This window comes from Watersipora subatra, chromosome 7 (assembly GCF_963576615.1).
Source record: "Watersipora subatra chromosome 7, tzWatSuba1.1, whole genome shotgun sequence".
In the NCBI taxonomy this organism is placed as follows: Eukaryota; Metazoa; Bryozoa; class Gymnolaemata; order Cheilostomatida; family Watersiporidae; genus Watersipora; species Watersipora subatra.
This window is the reverse complement of record NC_088714.1, coordinates 39,396,196-39,419,586: the sequence shown is the minus strand read 5'-3', so window position 1 is coordinate 39,419,586 and position 23,391 is coordinate 39,396,196. Positions and strand designations below refer to the sequence as shown.

Sequence of the window (23,391 nt, the reverse complement as noted above, 5' to 3'; positions counted from 1 at the left end):
CAGTTATGGTTTAAGTTTCGTAAATTCGGTAGAAGAATTGGTTTGATTGGTTGGTCGAAGCTATGTCTATGCTGTTCATCAATTGTTCATGTGAAAGTAATGATGTTCAAGCTCACCCGGAATATACCTTGAATTATCATTGTCCAAATTGGTGTGTTGGCCGAAGTAGCTAGAAAAATATTGGGCAAGTGTGGCCACAGATGAGACTAATGTGAGCTGGGCATAAGTCCTATCACCTGGGCATGATGTCCATTGATAAAATGTCAGAGCAGATGAATATCCAACGGCCTTTTAGTATACGCACAAGGTCTCACAAGGTCAAAATTGTGCAAGAAACTGAGACCCGTGGTGATTGTCAATGGCTTAAAAAATGCAGCTGTTCCAAATGCTGTCAATTAATGAAATTAATTGGACAAATAAATTGTTAATCCAGCCTAGTGAGGGGTAATCCCAAGACTAATCTACCCATGGATTAAAGTGAACAACAAGTGATTAGCTCCCCTCTCTTCCCCCTGAAATAGCATTCATTTTATGCCTTCTCTCCTCTCTTTCCACTTTTGTTCTCTCAATTAATCCTTTAGTCATGCTTTGCTTCCCACAGAGCACTAGCCATTAACACCGGATTCCGGAACAATCTTTTAAAATGACAGTGCTACAATCAGTTCTGCATCATAATCTGTAAGACTCTACCTTCAGCAAACAAAGTACATCAATGTCTTAGCTACACAAATATTGGTTTCCTATCTATCAAGACTATTATTAAAACCATGGCTAACTAACTCTGAAAAACAAATCAAATGGCATAGGAAACAAGTTTCAAGCTTAGTTGTGCTATTCCAATAGATTTTTCCAGTATTTTTAGGTTGTTTCTTGCTGAAATTGCTCTATAAAGCAATGCATTTGAAAGGTATGATGACGAGAAGCCACAAGTGATTTATTCAAGTTATCCAGAATACAAGAACTCTGATTATAAATGCACAGAGTGGTCATCTTATCTGTTAGATGAGCACTGCTATTGGCAACTCTGCTCTTCATCTAAACTTTATCATTACACTTTCCCTAGATATTAAGCGTCACTCTTGTCTTTGCCTTTCACAAATCTAATTCAACTGCATTACGTTATACAGCAAAAAATTATATTTAATCTTATTATAATATAAGCATTATGGTTGGCCAATAATGAAACAACTTCACGTGACATTAAAATACTGTTTAGTGGCTGCAGTTTTAAGCTCCGTTTTAAATTTACTGTAATATTGTCTCTTTACAACAAGTCTAGTGATTACTCTAGCTGTTAGAGTAAGGCTGTCATAATCTATTGGATTCTAACAGGTTATGACAGCCATGAAGTACCCTCATCCCCATTGTAAGTTACGCAGTTCGCGTGTGGACGTAGTACATACGCAGCTCTGCACTCATCTCATAAACTTGTAGTGTTCTTACCCATCAGAAGAGTGGAGTTGTCGTGTACTGTGTATAGACAGTGTTATATGATGATATAGATTATATGAAGGGTTGACATACTCTGAATGTTTATCCCAGGACTTGGGCTGCCTCAACAGAGACCTCTCAAAGGTTATTCTGCTCGACGTCGCTAAGGATTCCTACAAGTTGCACCCGAGGAACGGCATCGCGGTTAAAAAATGGGACGGCTCTGATACTGATCGAGAGCTATATGACCTCGCAGCTTTCTTGCAAAGTATGTACTGACTGAATCACTCACTCTCTGACTGTGACTGGCTGACTGATTGAATGGCTGTCTGAGAATCTGTCTTTGGACAGGTGACAATGCAAAGAGGTATATGAGAACAGCCTTTATCAGTCTAAACAAGAAATTTTATGCTTGAAAATTTATTAATACTGTTTTATCACCTGCTTATGAATTCCTTCAAGCCCATGGATTTGATATATCATAATGTCAGTTGTTTGTCGCAATTTATTGGCATGAAGCCCCATATGAGTTCTAATCCTGCATTTAATCCGTGGACCAGGTGCAGTGTGTAGGGCCAGTGAGCGTGCATCGGACTTGAGCTCCGGCCCTCCCTCGCCTGACACATTCCTTTTCTGACCAGAGGTTCTATACAGCATGAATCGTCCAAAGCAACTATGGTTTACATCTTGTTATAGCCGTGGCTTCTAACAAGGTGGAGGACATTCGCAACGTCATTCAACACTACAATACCTTTGACGATCCTATGGCTAAGTTTAGAGAGAATCAGGCAGCTGTACTGGTAAGCTTGAGGCTTCAGCTTCATCATAAATCACTCGTGGTTTCTCTGGTGACACATCGAGGCGTGTGAGCGATAAGATATAGTTAGCCATATTTTTCACTCCTTCGACCAGAAGGTCATTCGGATGTATTTTTCTTTTGTCTACATTAGATCCATAATTGCGCTATTTTTTATAACCCACCTCAATATCAGCTTAAATACTCTCATAAAATAGGGTTTTGTGGTTGATAAGAACGTCTCTATTTTAATACATTTGAATGGGAATATTCTAGAGACAGAACAGTAGACAGAGTCCTCATTAGTAGAATCATCCATTTGGAGTTTTTATTTTAACGTGTTTAGTGCGGAATCAAAAATAATAAGCATATTCTGTTAGCTCAGTTAATATCATTATACTACAGTAATAACTCACTACTTTCTTTCTACTGGTCCAAATTTTGCTTTTCTAACTTCATAATGACGAAACCTGTTCTTATTAATAAGTAAACATTCACCATCGAGTGCGATCTCACCACGGTAAAAGACCGATCATATGTTGGAATCACTAGATACCCATTTACGCATCTCGTACAGTCTACATGCAAGCATAAGGTGAAGACCTAACATAATATACGTGTAGATAGCCTAGTCAACTTCAGCAAATTGTTTGTAGCAACTTTCAGGACATGTCTGTCTGAACTGTGCGTTTTCTGTGTATTTGCATATTTCTGTATATTAGTTGATTAGGAACAGTTGGTGTTATGGTTAACATACGCTTTTATGAGTAGCTTCATGATGCGTCATTCGGAGGTTTCCGTCGCGTTTTACTCGTTAATGTTAGACTATTGCTTGGTTTGCCTTGCCCATCTTTACAATGGAAGTTGTTTGTTTCTAACTTTAAAATATTTATTGTTTGTAAATTAATAGACCTTCATAATTGGTTTTCTATAAACAAGTTAGATTTTTCAAGTACAATGAAACTCGGATAACTCGCCCTCGAATAGCTCGAACACATGGTTAACTCTAACGGATTTGTTTGGTCCGTTCCCACGCAATGATAAATTGCTTCAGATACCTCGACCTTAACACCGTTAACTCGAACAGTTTTTTGCCCAACGGCTACCGAGACGGTTGTTATCGCTTTAGAATATCACTTTATTCCAAGCCATAGAGATAAACAACAACTGTAGTAGTTCTTAGGCGTCATTATTACCACTATCGGCAAAATATTTTCGTTAACGACTTTTCTAAAGGTTTGCAAAAAATCAAATTTCACCAAACATCCGCTTGGGGATAGCCCTCTGCAAGCAAGGAGAAGCGAGGTAACCTTCAGATAAACTTTAAGAAAAATCGGCAAAACTGGTTTTTGTTAAAACGCTCAAAAGAAAAATATGTCATTTTTTAGAGTTTCAACTGCGATCAGGTTTTGCCTATTTTAATCTGAGAACGTCCTGGCACCTATAACAAACAAACGAATCTCAAGTAATAAAAGGAAAATATTTATACTTTCTGATAAAAATTGTTAAAACATTACATGAGAGGTACCGTAACTTGCAACAAGCAATCAATGCTTTTGATTTATACAGTCAAACATGGATAACTCGGCCACGGATAGCTCGAAAACATGGTTAATTCGAACAGTTTCTTTGGTCCGTTCCCACGTAATGATAAATTGCTATAGATAACTCGAACTCAACACTGTTAATTCGAACTGTTTTTTTGCCCAACGGCTACCGAAACGGTTGTTATCGCTTTAGAAAATCACTTTATTCAAAGCCATAGAGGTAAACCTCATCTTTTCGTAATTCATAAGCGTTGTTATTACCACCATCGGCAAAATAATTTTGTCAACGACTTTTCTAAAGGTTTGGTCAAATTTGATTTATACTGCTATACGATTAATAGCACGGGCTTGCCGGATCACGCGCGCAAGGATTTTCGCCACGCACATACAAAACAAAAACAGCATGTTGTTTTGTATGTGCGTGGCGAAAATTTTTGAGTGCGTGACCCGGCTAGCCCGTGACGAATAGTTTTCCTACGTTGATTCCGTGTTGAATCAACGTCAGAATGTTGAATGTTTAAAACGTCTTAAAAATGTTTTTATTAAACGTATACGTTGTCATAGCTAAAAAACTATTCATCGTTTGACCTAAGCACAGAATACGTGTGTACATTCAATAAGTATCCATTCAAAAAGCGTGAGTGATATACAATGTACCGTTAAACCTCGTAAAACTTTTAATTGAACTGCCTCGGAGTGTTGCTCTTAACGAATCCCAGGTGAAGTAAGGGATTTTTCTTTGGTAACTTTTTCTTGAAGTTGCATAAACTTCAAGAAAACTCGGCAAAATTGATCGTGGGTAAAACGCTCAAAAGAAAAAAATGTCTTTTCTTTTGAGCATTTCAACAACGATCAATTTTTGCCAATGTCAATCTAAAAAAAACGTCCTGGCAATAACATCACCTCAAACAACAAACCAATCTCAAGTGATAGAAAAATCTCTATACTTTTTGATAAAAACGTTTTAAACTTTACATTAGAAGCATTTAATTTGAAACAAGCCATTTGTGCTTTTGATTTATATTATAGTTTGCATATGTACATGTATCTACTAATAAATAAGTAAATACATGGACTTGTGACAGTGCTCTGATAACTTGAATGCTCTGATAATTCGAACACTTTTGCTCGGTCCCGTGAAGTTCGAGTTATCCATGTTTGACTGTATATAGTTTGTATATGTACTGATAAATACAATAATACATGCACTTGTGACAGTGTTCTCATAACTTGAACGCTCTGATAACTCAAACACTTTCTCTCGGTCCCGTGAAGGTCGAGTTAGCCGAGTTTCACTGTATGTCTTTTGGTTTTCAGAAAGTTGTTATTTGAAGTAAATCAATTGTTGTTCGTTTGCAAACCAGGAAGTATCGCATAGCAGAGTTGAAAGCATGTTGTAATCAATAACTTATAGTCAATTTGGTAGGCTAATTCTCTCTTTGTGATGAGAAAACAATAAAGAACACATTTACAACTCCAAATGTAATATTCTAAATATTTATACATCTCTCTATATCCACCAACTGTCAAAAGAATTATAGGTCTTTTAATTTTGTCTCACCGAAAAGCGTGTTTATCCAGAAATCTATTATTGTCTGCCATTGTCTCTCTGAAATTGAACAATCTTTTTTTAGAAAATCTGTCATTTTGATATTATATTTTTTATGTGGTATTTGAATAGTATTTAAGATTTTAAGTGAATTATGAAAACTTGTGTAGCCATCGAGATGAGTAATATCTTTCATGTAACTGATCTGTACTGTCTATTCTGCATCGGAGAGGACGTATTAGCTCCATACTATGTCAGTTGTACTGTTGGTGTGCTGTATTACCTACCATTGAAAGCGAACATATAGCGAGTGTCATGTCATATATCATTGTATGCTACCTATAAATGTCTTAGCAATATTAAGTGGTTAAAATGTTAACATAAAATAATATATTCTATCATAAAAACGTAATTGCTATAAAAATTAATGAGCGCAATGTTAATCCAAAGTATTAATACCAAATTCTCTATTCTGTAGTTGTTATATCTAGATGCAGTTGATCGTGTTCATCTTCATTACAAGTGTGCTGAATGACTCTGGTCTGTCTAAATACAGCTCTGCTTAGTGTTTAATCAATGTGTCATGTGGGAGGGCTTTCAGACTTAACAGTCTGAGCTAATATAACTGTGAATTACTTCACACGCTCAACGGCTCAACGTCACACAATGCGTGTTGTTCGTGTAAAAGCTGGTAATCTACCATAAAAATTAAATAAAAAATGAGTGCAATTTTGCCACAATAGTAGAAAAATTTTTAAGTCGTATTATCACGCTGAACACATCTGGGATATGAGGATTTTAGTAGAAGTTCTCAGGCTATGTTAGTCCCTATGCTAGACTTTTATTTCTTTAATTCTATTGCGTACTTTAGCCAATCTCGGCGCATCAACACATCACACTATCCCTGAGGACGAAATTGAACCTATTGAATTGAATCAGAATAAAATTGACATGTTTTTCTCTTATACCATCATTTTTCTATTTTAATTCTTTAGCGGAAATAAAAAAATTTACATTCTCTATGTACATCGTACGTTGTGTCTGATTTTCAAAACGTATGCCAATATTGTAATAGTTAATGCGTCTGTGCGTGTTTAAGCCTAGCCCGGTAGGTTTAAACATCTCAAATGCCTGATTGGTAATGTTTGGTAAAATTAATGAGGGGAAATTAATGTTTAAATACTAATAGCTGATTATTTGTATTACTTTATTCTGCTACCTACTTTATTATGTATTTAATATGCCCTGCTGCTTGCACAATCAGCACAATCAGAAAACGAACATTGTCTACCAGTTTTTGTCAGACTTCAGTCTCTGAATTTTATTCAAAATCAGCTTTTAATATGACTCTCTTAATATAATATGTAGGCCTATATTTTAGTAGTCGTTTTTACTAATTATATTTTCAAAATATTATTTTAGACCGACCAAGTTTTTATTGTGTATCAAGCATCTTTATTTTAAAGCTTGCTTCCGGTCTATCAGCAGGCATGAATAGCGAGCGCTCGCTTATTCTAGGATTCGGCTCTAGCGATGTCAACGCCCGCGAATTCGTCAGCACATTCTTTCAAAAAATTTTCATTATGCTTCAGTCTGAGCATTGCTTATATCTTTAAAAGATGATAAAAATATTTACAAGTGTTACTCTCATGGTCATGGATACTGTTTATCACTAGAGGCAATCGTGTGAAATTATGTGGAAAATTTAAATGACTATAGATTCTACTGATTGTATCGATAAAACAATCACAATTCATGGTCTAACATCGTTGTTAACCATAGCAACGTCAACACTCCCACAGTAGCAGGTCAGGCCTTGCAAGTAATCCCGCACAACATTTGCACTGTTTCCATGTTTCAAAAATTGCTCCTTTCACCGATTTAACTGCACAAAAATTCACGGATTTTATCTTTGAAGGAAGCTTTTCCTTAGAGTCATTAGATTAATGGAATAGGATATAGTCAATCATTACAGCTGCTACAAGTACTGCCTGCTTCGTCTGTCATTTATATTATATCTATTGACTATAGTACTATAGTAAACTTTAACGTACTGTATTTTAATTTAAAATACAACTGGCTGATACGCACTAAATAGATAGATGTAAAAACTGTAAAAAAGAATGACTGTAACGATGAATAACAGTAAGCAGTTAGACTGCAGGGAATGGTTAAGTCGTGTTTAGAAATGGAGTGGCCAGTTCAAGAAACAGCATGAAGGTGTAAAACGCAGTAAATGGTCGTTTTACCTCATTTCTGTGATGATGCAATCAAATGTGTAAAAAGAAATAGAAACCAGAGATTGTTATCGGTTCAGCAGCGGCTTGGGAGAATCAACAAGTATGACGAGGCAGCAAGTTTCACATGATGCAATTTCATTAGAGTCATCGAACCAGATACAGGCATTGGATCTGACACCCTATCACACTCAATCAATACCATTACATCTGCTAGACATGCCAGTTTTTTATGGTTACGATAGTTTTAATTGCAGTAATCCACAATTGGTTTGTTCTTATTTTCATTTCATTACTCAAGCATCTAGTGTGGCTCCTATTTATTATTTTTAATTAAAATTCATGAAAAATAGCAAATTATTATTGATCATTGTTACAAGCTAATTTTAAAAACACACAAACTTTCAAACTAGTGGAAAATGAGTGTTTTTTTATTTTCTAATCTCACGACATGGGAACATCTTGTGTTTAAAATTATTCCAAATATTGATGGTTGGTTACTTCGGGCAGTTTTGGTAATAGATATGACTGACGATTGCCATATCTTTGAAATTCTTTGAAAAATTGGATTTCAACCTGCAGCGTTTTCGTGATGGCTGCGATTAATTGTTAATTTTCAAGCTTTTAAAAGCTTGTAATCACATTTCCACATATTTTGAACCTACACCACAGCAGAGTAAGACATGGTGAACCTTTTGATACTAAATAACTAATATAAATTTTGTTGCAAGTCAACCTTCAAGCAAGTTTCTGTGGCAGCCAGGGGCCTAGTAGTCTCAAACTCAGCCTATTGAGGTGTGTTGTGGGACTTTTACAAGCCTCTTGCATTAATATTCAGATTTATGTCAATTGTCAACCCTTTAACTTTAGCCTTGTTTTCCTCGGTCTGCTCTCTACTACGATTATGTGTTCAAACACTGTTGATTACACAGTTTTTGTTGCTTACGCAATACTTCCTATAAGCATAAAAACTACTAAGTTTTCTTATTTTAAATTTACCATACTTTAAAAAGCTGACCGTTTTCATTTATTGAACATTTTGTAATATTCAATCAATGGATAAAAGCTTAAACTTGATTAAAATTAAACATTTTTTTGTGCTATTGACATTGCAGTATTACAGGCAGTGACACACAATGAAAACGAGTTCTTCAGCGAAGCATATCCATCAAACCAGGTGCAATAACAAAGCATGTTCATCAAATCAGGTGCAATAACAATGCATGTCCATCAAGTCAGGTGCAATAACAATGCATGTCCATCAAACCAGGTGCAATAACAATGCATATCCATCAAATCAGGTGCAATAACAATGCATGTCCATCAAATCAGGTGCAATAACAAAGCATGTCTATCAAATCAGGTGCAATAACAATGCATGTCCATCAAATCAGGTGCAATAACAATGCATGTCCATCAAACCAGGTGCAATAACAAAGCATGTACATCAAACCAGGTGCAATAACAAAGCATGTACATCAAACCAGGTGCAATAACAATGTATATCCATCAAATCAGGTGCAATAACAAAGCATTTCTATCAAATCAGGTGCAATAACAAAGCATGTCCATCAAATCAGGTGCAATAACAGTGCATGTCCATCAAATCAGGTGCAATAACAAAGCACACATGTTGGTAACAAGGTTTATTTTTGAAATAATATCAGGCTACCTTAGAGTTGCATGAAAACTTGGACAAGAAAACATAACACAGTAATTGTGTGTTGGCAAGTTTTTAGGTAATAGAATAAATAGTCAATCGACTGCATAACTCATATAGCAATAATAATTTGCATTTGTCATCAACCTGCATTGGTGCTCATACGCAAGCATGATGAATGATTCCAAAATTGTCACACAAAAGTTTTTTTTCACAAAATCTGTACACTTCGCCTCTATTATACTTTCTTTAAAGGTTGACTTGCAACAAAATTCCCATTACAGTTATTTGGTATCAAAAGATTCACCATGTCTTACTCTGTTGTGTTGTAGGTGCCAAATATGTGGAAATGTGATTACAAGCTCTTAAAAGCTTAAAAACGAAAAGCCGTCGTAGATTGGAATCTCTTTATTTCTCTGACGTAATCATGATAGTTTGGTTATTGTCTTGTCACGTGATGTTCTCACATGAATTGAAAGGCCAATAAAAAGCTCAATATAAACTTATCGTAGCACTAGTTTATAACAAACACTTCGGGTTTTACCAAAGACCCCGGATCAAATATAGATGCTCGCTACTTTACAGTTTTGTTTCGGCTTGAACTAAACATCCAGTCGTAATCTGATCATGTGACCCAATACTTCGAAAATAATTTTTGCAGCACTTTTCGATTATCACAGGTGACCAACAGGCTCGACATGATTATCAGACAATGATATGCACTCCTTCGAGCTAAGGTTAAAAAGTTTAACGAATTTTTACGGTAAGTTATAAAATATCACTGCTAAAAGTGACAGCATTACAATGACGATAAAACCGACGCGTAAGAACAATAGACATGGTTTTATTGAATGTGTGAAGTATATTTGTGGAAACATTTTGACGAATAAGGTTGCATGAAAGTGTAAACAGAAACCATCTACCACAACTACGTCACATTTGAGGGTTTTTGGAAAGAAAATCCAAACTACGGCGGTCTCATGTGGCTGCGATTAACTGTTTGTTTTTGAGCTTTTAAGAGCTTGTAATCACATTCCCACATATTTTGCACCTACAACACAGCAGAGTAAGACATGGTGCATCTTTTGATATCAAATAACTGTAATGTGAATTTTGTTGCCAGTCAACCTTTAAAGAATAGAGAAAGCATAATATTATTATGCTTTATTAGTTATCTTGAGGTGTTGACTGATGTTCTAAAAAAAGAATCAAGGAGATTGACCCACTAGAAGCTGAGATATAGCCAGCCAAACACAGGTCTACCTAATAAAGAATCAGAGGAAAACCCTTCGAAAATCCCGAAAACTGTGACGTATAAAATCGACTTAATGTTCATGTGCCGGAGTTGTGCACCCTTTCCGCCGTTACGTATAATGATTGTTTTGGCTACGAGATGTGAAACGCTTCTCGCGATAGTAAATAATTTACAGACTAGCTCTGGTTTCTCAAAAAAATCAAGCAAACATTGTGTGGTAAAGGCATTTGCCCACAACCCCTCGCCGTGATTTTTCAAAACAGAAGAGCAGATTTTGACTATTGTGCTTCAAATTTTAACTCGATCTCTACGGAAATGCTCCGAAGATCCTCTGTTCAACGAACGGCGCGTGTATAGTCTATATGCGACATCCGCGATTGCAGCTCGTTTAGAATAAGAAATGAGAATGTGAATTTTTGTTCATTCATCATTTTTCTATTGTGTATCTACTGCAGCATTTAGTTGATTTTCATGATTATCGTCACTATTAACAGACTGTAAGTTCACTACAGCCATAATCTTAAAAAGAATAACTTGACCATGCTGCTCTTGCTGTAAGAAAACAAAACGATAACTTTTGATTTGATTTTTCTATTTATCTATTATCTTATCTATGATTATTTTTTATGATTAATATAATAATCATAATGCATATTATACAAAATAATAATATAACTGCGTATAGAATAAATGATGTAACTAATATAATTTGTAGAAAGTGATAGCAGAATGTTGCGAAATAATAGATGCGTGTAATTATTTTATTCTAAAACTAATCTACACGTCAAAGGGACTGGTTCGGAATTCTCAGAGCAATGATTGTTAGGCCCAATTTGATTGTTCTATACTTCCAGGGATTAGACCAATTAAAACGCCGTGATTGTTATAGGAGAGCGCATTAGTTGGCTTAATTGACCAATGGCACACAAGTCGATTTCATACGTCATATATTGATGACTACCAAAACACTTATGTTTTTTGGTAGACCTGTGTTTGGCTGGCTATATCTCAGCTTCTGGTTGGTCAATCTCCTTGATTCTTTTTTTAGAACATCAGTCAACACCTCAAGATAAATAATGAAGCATAAAAATATTATGCTTTCTCTATTCTTTAAAGGAAGTTAGGGGGAGTGCACACCTTCAATTTTAAATTGCTTCGATTTTTCTCACTTTTTGTCTAGACAGCAAGGTCTATAATGCAAAAAAAAAACTAAAAAGTATTGTATAAGTGTAAAAGGAACTAATACCAAAATATATATTTAATTTAGTAAGAGCGGTGTCTTTCTACTTGTCAGCTTGTCTAAAGCCAGGGTAGAGGGTAGGATGAAGTATTGTTGTCAATTAGACTCCCAACTCGTGACAATCTGACACTCGTGATTCGACACTAACACCTGTACCGATCGACCACCTTTATTTATTTCTGAATAATTGTGCACCTACTTATTCTCTGTATCTTATGGGCACACCTGACGATATCTCAAGGCATACTAGGCTGCCAGTGTACTCGTGTATATATATATAATAGAGATACCCCTAGACTACCAGGGTACTCGTGTATATATAATAGAGATACTCCGAGACTACCAGTGTACTCGTGTATATATAATAGAGATACCCCGAGACTACCAGGTACTCGTGTATATGTAATAGAGATACCTCTAGACTACCAGGGTACTCGTGTGTATATATAATAGAGATACCCCTAGACTACCAGGGTACTCGTGTATATATAATAGAGATGCCCCTAGACTGCCAGGGTACTCGTGTGTATGTAATAGAGATACCCCGAGACTACCAGGGTACTCGTGTATATATAATAGAGATACCCCGAGACTACCAGGGTACTCGTGTATATATAATAGAGATACCCCGAGACTACCAGGGTACTCGTGTATATATAATAGAGATACCCCTAGACTGCCAGTGTACTCATGTATATGTAATAGAGATACCCCGAGACTACCAGGGTACTCGTGTATATATAATAGAGATACCCCGAGATTACCAGGGTACTCGTGTATATATAATAGAGATACCTCGAGACTACCAGGGTACTCGTGTATATATAATAGAGATGCCCCTAGACTGCCAGGGTACTCGTGTGTGTATATAATAGAGATACCCCTGGACTACCAGGGTACTTGTATATATATATATAATAGAGATGCCCCTAGACTACCAGGGTACTCGTGTGTATATAATAGAGATACCCCTGGACTACCAGGGTACTCGTGTATATATAATAGAGGTACCCCTAGACGTCGATTCACTCCCAACTGCGGCAAGAGAGAAAATGATATTTTCAAGGCTAACCATGTTACCCTCGTTATTCAAATCAAGTTTGAGAACTTATACCAACCTGACACATCAAGTTACACGAAATCTCTTACGTAATACGACGCAAAAACCTTACATAAATTTTTTACTTTAAATTGAATCTATGTTATAGGAGTGTCTTCTGTATTTGTTGAGCTTACATGAAAGGTTACTGACACTTACCCCGTACTGCTAAGTTCTACTGATGATGATGATGCGGTCAGCTGGCAGTTAACCTTCAAGTTATGCTGACTATGGTGGTGAACATTTTTACTTATAAAAAGGAAAATTAATTGCTGTCATTGAGTTTCATCTTAGCCTGGAAGATGCGGGTCTCAGTATGCAGGTGGCAGTATTGTTGTTTGAGAATCGTTGTAAGACAAACCTCATTTATATAGCTTTGCTTAGCAGAAATCATATGGCTGATTGAAGTTAGATGCATGGGGAGAGATTTATCACCCAATATTGTTGTCTTTTAAAATAGTATTTTCGCTTGAACTTGGATTTGCATATCATTGCAGCCAGGGGTTTTTGTTGACGCTAGCGAAATACGAGCAGAAACAGGATATTCAAGCCATCAAAGTCTGCTTAGTAAAAAATTTCCATATTTTTACCTCTACATCGACCCACGTGTGAGAGTTTTAAATATTCATCTAAACTCGTGGGTCATCTCGCTATCTTTTGTTTGCATAACCTCAGTGTACTAGTAACCACTGGGTAGAGCGTATGTGAGAACTAGCTGTCCACTCATTCTACTCTTGTCATCTTTCATGGTTACTGTGGATTTCTCATGCCTCCATCAAGTACTGTTGCCGTTCGTGGTTTCTAGAGCCTCGTTCACACTAGCCAGTCTTTTAACTACTAGACTGATGAGTAAATTGCGGAGCTCGAATATGAACATTAGTACAGTAAATATGTATTGGAGACTTGGCCAATGTGAACATTAATGGTGTCCAGTGGCATCTCTGTAGGTAAAGTTTAATTATGTTTGCTGATTTACAATGAATTCCAAACGTGTATAAAGAGTTACTGATATGTCAGTAATGCTCATATAATATAATATTCGTGTATTATACTCTTATATAATACTCATATATTTATAGTCCCATGAAACTGCAAATTACAGTAGTAAATCGAATACATTAAATACTGAATAGATCAGAATCAAATAACGAATAAATGGTGAATAAATAGTTTCTTCGACAAGTCTCACAGTTGACTATATTTAATAATACCGTTTGTCTCACTATCTATCATTAAGGCCGCGCTCACCATCTACTCAATATAAATGTAAGTGAACCAAAAAATTGTGTGTGCCAAAAAAGGAGTCCATCTTTTGACCTTCATTCCAGCAAATTATCTACTGAACTCAGTACAGTAGACCCTCCTATAACGTGTATCTCCTATAACGTAAATTCCACATAACGTAAAAAATTTATGTGTAGTTTTTGCTTCCTACTACGTAAAAAAATTCCATATGACATAAAATGTCAAGTCGGGTGCGTTTTCAAATTCAATTTTAATGGTAGTTTATCTTGTCGCGCTTGCGAAAGAAAAAGCGTCGTGCGTATAGCGTTATATATAACTTTCGTGGCATTCTAGTTCATCGTAATAAGTCTTTAACTGTTTCGACGAAAAGTTTTGAGAAAATGTTTTGACTTATATAATACTCATATATTTATAGTCCCATGAAACTGCAAATTACAGTAGTAAATCGGGTGAACGGTGTACATATATACAAACATAGGTTTCTTCATATTATAGTACTCTTGTCCATCACACAAACTTTAATAACAAAAGTTCGATACGTTAGAAATTTGGTAAGAATACAGAAATAAAAAATTTGATTGTCACAATCAGAAAAAATAGTTCATGAAAGAAAGTCGGCCCTAAATATCAACCCAGGTTTGCCTAAAAGTATCTGTGAAGTCGCAAGGTAATAAATATGGCTCGCAATTTGTACACATGAGGCTAAGTCATCTATTGTTGCAACTGACCTTCACATAGCATCTGTGTGTTCACTACAGTTATCGCCTTGACATTCATCAACACGTAGACTGAGAGATCATTGATTAGAATAATACAGATCGATTTTGGGAAGTATTGTGTATCAGCCCACAAATATCAGAACTTTTTGTGTTAAAATTATGAATCTTTCAGAACATCAACCAAATGTTTACTGGGCGATGACTAATAATGGTAGACCACTGGCTGACACGCATTAAAAACTCAATTTTATCTTACTAAATTTCATGATTGGTTTTGTGATATCCACCAGCTAACCTTCATGTTGAAGTGATCTCTTAAAGTTAATGGCTAATAGCGGATGGCGATAGTTTTAGATCTCTATGGAGTTAAGATTTCAGCATAAAGAGAAGAAATGAACAAAATAGCACTTCTTTAGTACCGCTAGGTTGTGCCATGTCGATTCTATGGGCCAACGCTAAACTTAATAAACTTAACAGATGGACAGGGTCTAAAGGCCTGTCTACACGCGTCAGTGAAATGCATAGACGTCAGTAAAATGCATAGACGTGTTGTAGTGTATAGATATCTACTGTGGTTACACCCACTGATACTACTAAACAAATAACCGATGAGAATTGACCTTAAACTCTTGAAGGCCATAGCATCTTTGCTGTGTCTTTCACTAATCCTCTTGAAGCATCATCAGTGCGTTTAATAATTGTTTTGGATTGACCGACCGTCAAGAAATTGTGATGGAAATTACATACATTTGTGCATTTATTTTAAAGGCTATGGTTTTGCTCAAAGAAAAACGTTCTAAAGTTATCTGTGAGAATCAGTCAAGTCTCATACAAATAACTAGGCTTTAATGTTAGCCTCAGCTCTATACAGAATTGCTTGCTGTAGGATTGATGCTATGGATCACTATGATAAGCGCTTGGACCTTGGCAGACTTGGAATGGGCCTAATTTGAAATTTTCACATTTGCAAAACGTAATCTTCTCTCAACAGCCAGTCCTATTATTTTATTTGGCAAAAAAACTGATTTTTATTTATCTCATAATGGTATCAGCCGTCTTCCTTCCTGTGTTATATTCACATTTTAGCCCTTATACGCTGCTACCCTAACCCTCTCAGCAGCGAATACTCCTACATGAAACTATAGCGCTAGGTACAATTGCTTGCGGTGTGCGCATTCCCACAGTTTAATGTTTGGACTCGGTGAGAGCCAAATGAAAGCGTTTCATAATAAAGGATTTGGCAGTGTTAGAATGCACTAAAGCAGTCTCTATCATGAAGATAACCTCTTGGCTTACTGATATGGAATCTGTAAATTGTCTAGATAGATTCTGTAAACTTCTGAATTAGTGTTGCTTTATCACAAGGATCTATTTAATATTCACGCAAAACACAAACACAATATTTTGGCAAGCCTATCACATAAATGTGTTGTTTTGAAGCAGTCAACAATATTTTATTATCGTAAACTTTTGTTTCTCCGATTAAAAATACAACCTTCGTTTTATGGTACTTTGGGTTTTTGTTCTGAAAACTGCTCTGCAATTTAGCAATGCATGGCTTGTTGAATATTTTGATGTAGTGTATCATGTTAAACCATATTATAGCATCTTCTGGCAGCTTATAGCAGCTTATAGCGTATTACCACCATGTTATAGCGTATTATATCATGTCCTGGTTATTAGCAAGTCAAGTTTCGCAGGTCAGCAAAAATGGAAAAGAAAAAAACTCACAAATTTGATCGATAAAAGGTCGATTTATTAAAAGATTAGTATAAGATATTTCTATGAACTGATAAAAAAGATCAATTTTATTAAAAAATTAACTCTGAAGTATTGATGATGGCTGCCAAAGTCTCATTGCAGCATCACTAAGCGGTTGGCAATTAGAAGCTTCTCTACATGACGTTACTAAAAGATAAAAGTGCAAAACAAAACTCCCAACTTTGGAATTCATTCCACGCCGCCAACATCTTTTTGCTGGACCTAAAACTTGGTCATTGATTCTGCAAAAACCATTATATTTTGTTTACAGTCTCTAAATTATTTAAAAGAGATTTTTAGTACAAGTACTGCGGTTAGCATAGATATGAAGTACTTTTGTGCGAAGCCATCTCGATAAATTTCTCACGATTGTAAAATCCTGTTATCCGAGTACATTATTGTGCAGTAGTTAAAACCCTAGCACATTATTGAATTCACATGATCGTGAATCATACATATTCTTTTTTATTCATATGTTGAGACGCTAAAATCTAAACATTTGGAAGCCGCTGCTTTTCTTTTATACTTTCCGACAAAATAATATTTTATAAACCATAAATGCTGAAGTTGTTATGTGAGGGGAGTAAAACCTACAGCTTAGCCTCTAACAGCATTGGCATTAAACACAGCAATTTACTCAAAGCAAATTGTATAAATATTGTATTTGGGTTATATTGTTGTGAAAAACTGTCCAAGTCTATCTGTCTTGTTGACAAAAGTTGACAACATTAAATTTCGCTTTAGCTTGACAAAGTTCAACTAAAAATTATTAGTGGTGTTTCTGTGCCATTTGTGAATAGGTGCAGTCAAACCTCTGCTTACGATCACCTCAATAAGAGAGTTTTCTAACATACGTATTATGCAAGCTTTGAGCGAGTATTTAACTGCTTATGAAGTAATTTACAACGTTGGAAGTTTTTCAAATCTATGCAGATATGTTAGCAAAAATAGAGGATGAAAATAAAAATAAAACATAAAAAATGTATATAAATTATTAAAATTTAAAAGCTCCAAGTTAGTTTGAACTTCACCCAATATAAATTATACTGCTTCTACCTCCGAATCTGTGCGTCGCTCGGCCTTCACTTCTCTTCAGGTGAATTAACAATCATGACCTGGTTAATTGATTATTGCTTGCTTAATTTATTTTTTACATAGTTTTATATAATTCATTAGTTTTATTTGATGCATTAATTTTATATAATGGATTAGTTTTATATAATGAATTAGTTTGATATAATGAATTAGTTTTATATTATGGAGTTAGTTTAGCTACTGATTAATCGAATAACAGTGTATTCTTTTATAGGATACACAATGGTTTTTGCGTATAAAAGCAGCTCTCAGAGCAAACTAAACTCTTATGCCGAGGTTTAAATTTTTTTGTGAATAAGCTCGTACTAATACAGGAGAGCTTAGAATGCAAAATAGTCTAAAATTAGCCAAGTTCAGATATTTTTTTCTCTTTTGTCATATAAATAAAAACCTGAGAACCAGTATTGCTATTTCATCGACTAAATGAGCGCATGTTGAAGACTAGTTCAACACTTGCTGAGTTCCTTCCTGAAGAAGTCCCTTTTATTCAAAACTGTAGCATAACTTACAGAGGCACTTATAACATACTCGCAGATGTACCTATAGAGGTTCAGTACATTATTTGTGTACAATTGGCCTTCCATATTGGTAATTCAAAATTTTTAAAGGATTTATAAATAATTTAGGAGACAACATTAATTTTAGGTAGTTTGAGGCAGTAATTTATTCGCTATTCAACTGAACAAAACAATGCTTACTCAGAAAAAATGTCATGATAGTCCCTCTGGCAGCAAAAGGGTTAAATATGAATGATGTTACTGACCAATGATGGCACTTCCATACTTGAAAATTTGTCCCGCTATCCATGACACGAATTGATGGGTAAAAGATTGATACATTAGAAGATGAGTAAGGATATGGCAATAGACTGACATGGCGCCAGGAAAGATCGATATCAATAAGGTCAATGCATGCAGTTATTACAATACAATTTCAAATATTGATCCTGTTGATAAAATATTGCTCATAACGATTGAAATGTTGTTTTGAGTCATAAAACTGAAAAATAAAAGTAAATCAAAATACTTTTTTTTAATTTGCAGGTCACTTTGATGATCTTTATATTGTTCTAACATGGCCTTTAAAATTGTTAGGTTGACATTGGTCAATGACTAGAGAAGGCGGCAGCACACTGAAGAAATTTTAGGCATTTATATCGTGGCTGACGCTGGCGTCAAATGTTCACATATTCATATGAATTGATGCCTTACACTTAGTCATGATTGGCTGGCTAGTCGTCAGAGAGTATGTTTTAAGATAAAACCCAAAATATACAGAAAGAAAGTAATTAGACTAAAATCATATTGTATCGTTCAGACTAAAACATATTTTTAAAATAAATTTGATTAAAATGCGCGCAAAAAATATACGATTTATACGACTTACTGTAAAAATTCATTCAATTTTTTAACCTTACCTCAAAGGAGTACATATCATTGTCTGGTAATCATGACAAGCCCGTTGGTCACCCGTGATAATCGAAAAGTGCTGCAAAAATTATTTGCGAAGTATTGGGTCACATGATCAGATTACGACTTGACGATTTGATCAAGCCGAAACAAACTGTAAAGTAGCGAGCATCCACATATGATACGGGGCTTCGGTAAAACCCGAAGTGTTTCTCATAAACTAGTGCTACGATAAGTTTTATATTGAGCTTTTTATTGGCCTTTCAATCCATGTGAGAACATCACGTGACAAGACAATAGCCAAACAGTAATGACTACGTCAAATAAATAAAGAGATTCCAATCTACGGCAGCTTTTCGTTTTTGAGCTTTTAAGAGCTTGTAATCACATTTCCACATATTTGGCACCTACAACACAACAGAGTAAGACATGGTGAATCTTTTGATACCAAATAACTGTACAAGCATCATAAATACCTTTGCGTGGTAGTTCTGAATAAAGGATTACAATTGTGTACTTCTCTAGTATAATAATACACAAGGGGTCTCGGCAACCGAATCAGGTCCTTGGCAGTAGATAAGTGCATCGTACTGATGCTTTAAATGTTATAGCTTGAGTTCTGTATAAAGTTTGTTTGTAAGCTATGTTAACCTAACACTGGTCTTATATCCACAGCATTCAATATACAGTCATACCTTGACATATGAGCTTAACTCCTTCTCGGACTGAGCTCAAATGTCCATGTTCTCGTATCTCAACGCAATATTTCCACATAAAATAACGAAATATGGATTAATCTGTTTTACATAGTATGAAAACATCACCTTAAAACAGCATATTACGATGGAAAAGGGTGTTTTTAATTGTACGTAATTCAGTACCTACGCTCACAAAGTAACAAATAAATTTTTTAAGGAGTTTAGTTTACTAAGATTTACTCTTTTACTAAACTTAACAAGTTTTAGTTTTGTCTTTGCCTAAATTTTTTATTATGTTTCCAGTTTGGCACTTGATGCCACGCGTTCACTATAACATTTAGCCGACCTTTTTCAAACAGACCGAGCAATGCTGTTTTTGAAAACGGCCTCTTGCATATTTGGCCATCAAGAACCGGCTTGTATCTCAAAAGTTCCTCGTATCGCAAGGCAGAAACTTGCTAGAAATTTTATTCATGTCGCGATTTTCTCGTATGTCAGGGCACTCATATGTCGAGGTATGATTGTATGCTTGAGATGATTTTGTTGGATTTATTCGTGGATAATCACCAGAGTAATTAGCTTGCCCGTCATACCACAATAAAAGTGGCATTTGAAGGCAATTCCAAGTCGTATATTTTTTCGACGTGATATCACGCATGACTCTTTAGGGTGCATGTAGGGAACCTGGAAACACCCTTATGGTGCGTTTACACTGGCCGATTTTGTCGAGCACCGACAAATTTGATGAGTCGGTGTCGGCAAGTGTGAACAGAGAGATCGGTGTCGGCACCGATCTGAAAATCGGTGTCAGCGCAACCCAGCAGTGCCCTGTTGCGCTGACAAATCGGACGCTCATCAGCCAATCAGAAGCTAGGAGCCTCATTAAACTTTCCCTCGCGCTCTTTCGGATAGTGAACCAGCATGGCTAGCAACGATGTGAACACGAGAGTACCAAAAAATCAAGTTAGTTCGTTGATAAAACATAGTTCAATCGTTGCAATGTAAAGGGGAGTCGGTGTCGGCACCGATACGTGAAATATCTGAGTCAGGGTATTGGCACCTAATCGGAGTCGGTGTCGGCCAGTATAAACGCACCTTGAAGCTTAGTTCCCATATCGATTGCGAGACTCCGGCGGTAACTTGCGCAGCAAAACGCTTGCGACGCTAGGCTTGGCGCCATATGTTCACATAAAAGCTACATCGCTAAACATAATCGCGTAATCAAATAAAATGTTCACTCGTCATGCCATTTCTATAAGGGTGACCTTCACCTGTACAGTGCATTTCGGAAAGGTTTTGCCTGTGGCCTTTTTGCGAAATTTGAACAGTGCTTAACTGTTGCGTTGCTGCCGGCAACTGCCGGTACCCAGCACGTCGGTTCCCATTTCATCGCTAATAGCCTGCAGTGCTGTCACCTGTGCTTTGCGACGACGTATATGGGAACCAGGCTTTAGGGGTTGACTAGCAAACCACAAAATACATGTAGTTTGCACATCCTCAGGGTTTTCACTGTGTTTAATGGCTTCTCGTGTATACCATCTGTCTGACGGTGGACGAATTTTATTGACATGAGAAAGTGCAGAAGTTGAATTAATATTCTCCAGCCACTATGAAACAAACATTTCATCCTTCCTATGCCACAAACGACTTTCATTGAAATTTGGATTTGTCTGCCCGTCACCATAAGCGACAGGTTGTTTTTGCAAGTGTTAAGGTAGTAGAACTAAATCAACAGATTTAGCTACTTCAACACTTTAGGTTTTGTGTAATCAGTCTAGGAACTTTAATCTTTCAATTTACAGTGACGATATATTCAGCTGCTATCGACCAAAATAATATTTTGCTAAAAGTTTTCTACACACAATCGACATTAACCTTGAGAAGTTAAAATTTTTCTTGAAGCAACTCAGAACTGTATCAAAGAGTTTTATAGAGTTTGAGACGTATGTCTTCATTCATATAAATAAGGTCTGTAGATTATACAATTGTATACCAGGTTTGTATAACTGAGAAGAGCGACCCTTTGATTCCTCCGTCAATCGCTCGGTTTTAGTTAAAATTGAGCTTCTAGAGTCAAGGAACAATTGAAATGTTATATTTTAACACAGAAAACGCCGAAGTTTTTATTCGAGTCAGTTTTTAGTATTTTATTAGTTCATGGTTGACTTGCAACAAAATTCACATTACAGTTATTTGGTATCAAAAGATTCACCATGTCTTGCTCTGTTGTGTTGTAGGTGCCAAATATGCGGAAATGTGATTACAAGCTCTTAAAAGCTCAAAAACAAAAAGCCGTCGTAGATTGAAATTTCTATATTTCTCTGACGTAGTCATGAAATTTATTTATTGTCTTGTCACTTGATGTTCTCACGTGAATTGAAAGGCCAATTAAAAGCTCAATATAAAACTTATCGTAGCACTAGTTTATGACAAACACTCCGGGTTTTACTGAAGACCCGTATCTAATATAGATGCTCACTACTTTACAGTTTTGTTTCGGTTCGGTCTAATCGGCAAGTCGTAATCTGATCATGTGACCCAATACTTCGCAAATAATTTCTGCAGCACTTTTCGATTATCACAAGTGACCAACAAGCGCGTCATGATTATCAGACAATGATATGTACTCCTTCAAGCTAAGGCTAAAAAATTGAACGGATTTTTTAGCCTTAAAAATTAAAGAATTTTTTAAATGAATCGTTTCATATCAAATAACTGTAATGTGAGTTTTGTTGCAAGTCAACCTTTAATTGTATGATAAAAAGGTTAGAACTTTATAGGAGTTATAACTAGGGAGCTGAAACGTCAACTTTAAGTTGGTTTAAGCAAAATTCTGTTTGGTATTTAATAAATTAATATAAAGCTGTCTAAAGCACTAGAAACAGCATATATAGTGAGACTGTCAAGAAGGCACAACCAACTATCCGATAGCAAAAGGGTTATAGTCTGTGTGCTAGAAGAATCATAGAAATATATATTGCTATTTGCATAGACTGGTGTTCTCTGAGTCTTTGACTGACTTTGTAGAAAACTCATGAAGAGGTAATGAAACTCCAACAGGAGGAGAAGAAATCTTCCACAAGTAAAAGTCCTTTCATGAAGTCTCTTCGTTGAAGAAATCATAGTGATCGCTGCCGCTATCTTGCTGACACTTACATAGCCGTTTTGATTGCTATAATGTGTGATATCACTGGATGATTGACTCTAGTGTCAGTTGTCATAGAATGCTTAAATAAAATATATTACTAATAACAGCAGGATCTGTAATCTCTCTATGGAATGTTTACACTACACGATGACTGACCTTGACTTGGGAAATTGTTGGCCATGCTATGTACTAGGTTTTACATCGTGTTTGCTCCCAATGCGTCTAACAAGATGTGAATGGAGAGTAACAAAACTGGCCATTTGTCAGCGAGCTGCATCCAGGCTAGCCAGTTCAAACTCCATAAACTTTATCATATTTTGTTGATAGATCATCTTTAGTGTTACACCTCCTGGGCTCTTTTCATATCGTTAATGATTACACAACTCGGATCACTGAATACTTGCTCATGTATTTGTATTTCCCAGATACGGCATCCAAATGTGTTGTGTTATGACACCGGAACATCTCGGATCAGTGAGTAATAATACATCCCCCTACATTA

General features: G+C 36.0%; 1 protein-coding gene across 1 annotated transcript in view; it reads left to right on the top strand.

Moving 5' to 3' along the window:
- The window catches only part of LOC137399502 (mitochondrial import inner membrane translocase subunit TIM50-like), a 60,649-nt gene extending 37,258 nt beyond the window's left edge, over positions 1–23,391 (top strand). The window contains exons 8-10 of the mRNA XM_068085644.1: positions 1,543–1,699; positions 2,128–2,231; positions 22,769–23,391. Coding sequence (XP_067941745.1) covers positions 1,543–1,699; positions 2,128–2,231; positions 22,769–22,855 — 348 coding nt within the window. The 3' untranslated portion in view covers positions 22,856–23,391. The remainder of the gene's footprint in view (positions 1–1,542; positions 1,700–2,127; positions 2,232–22,768) is intronic.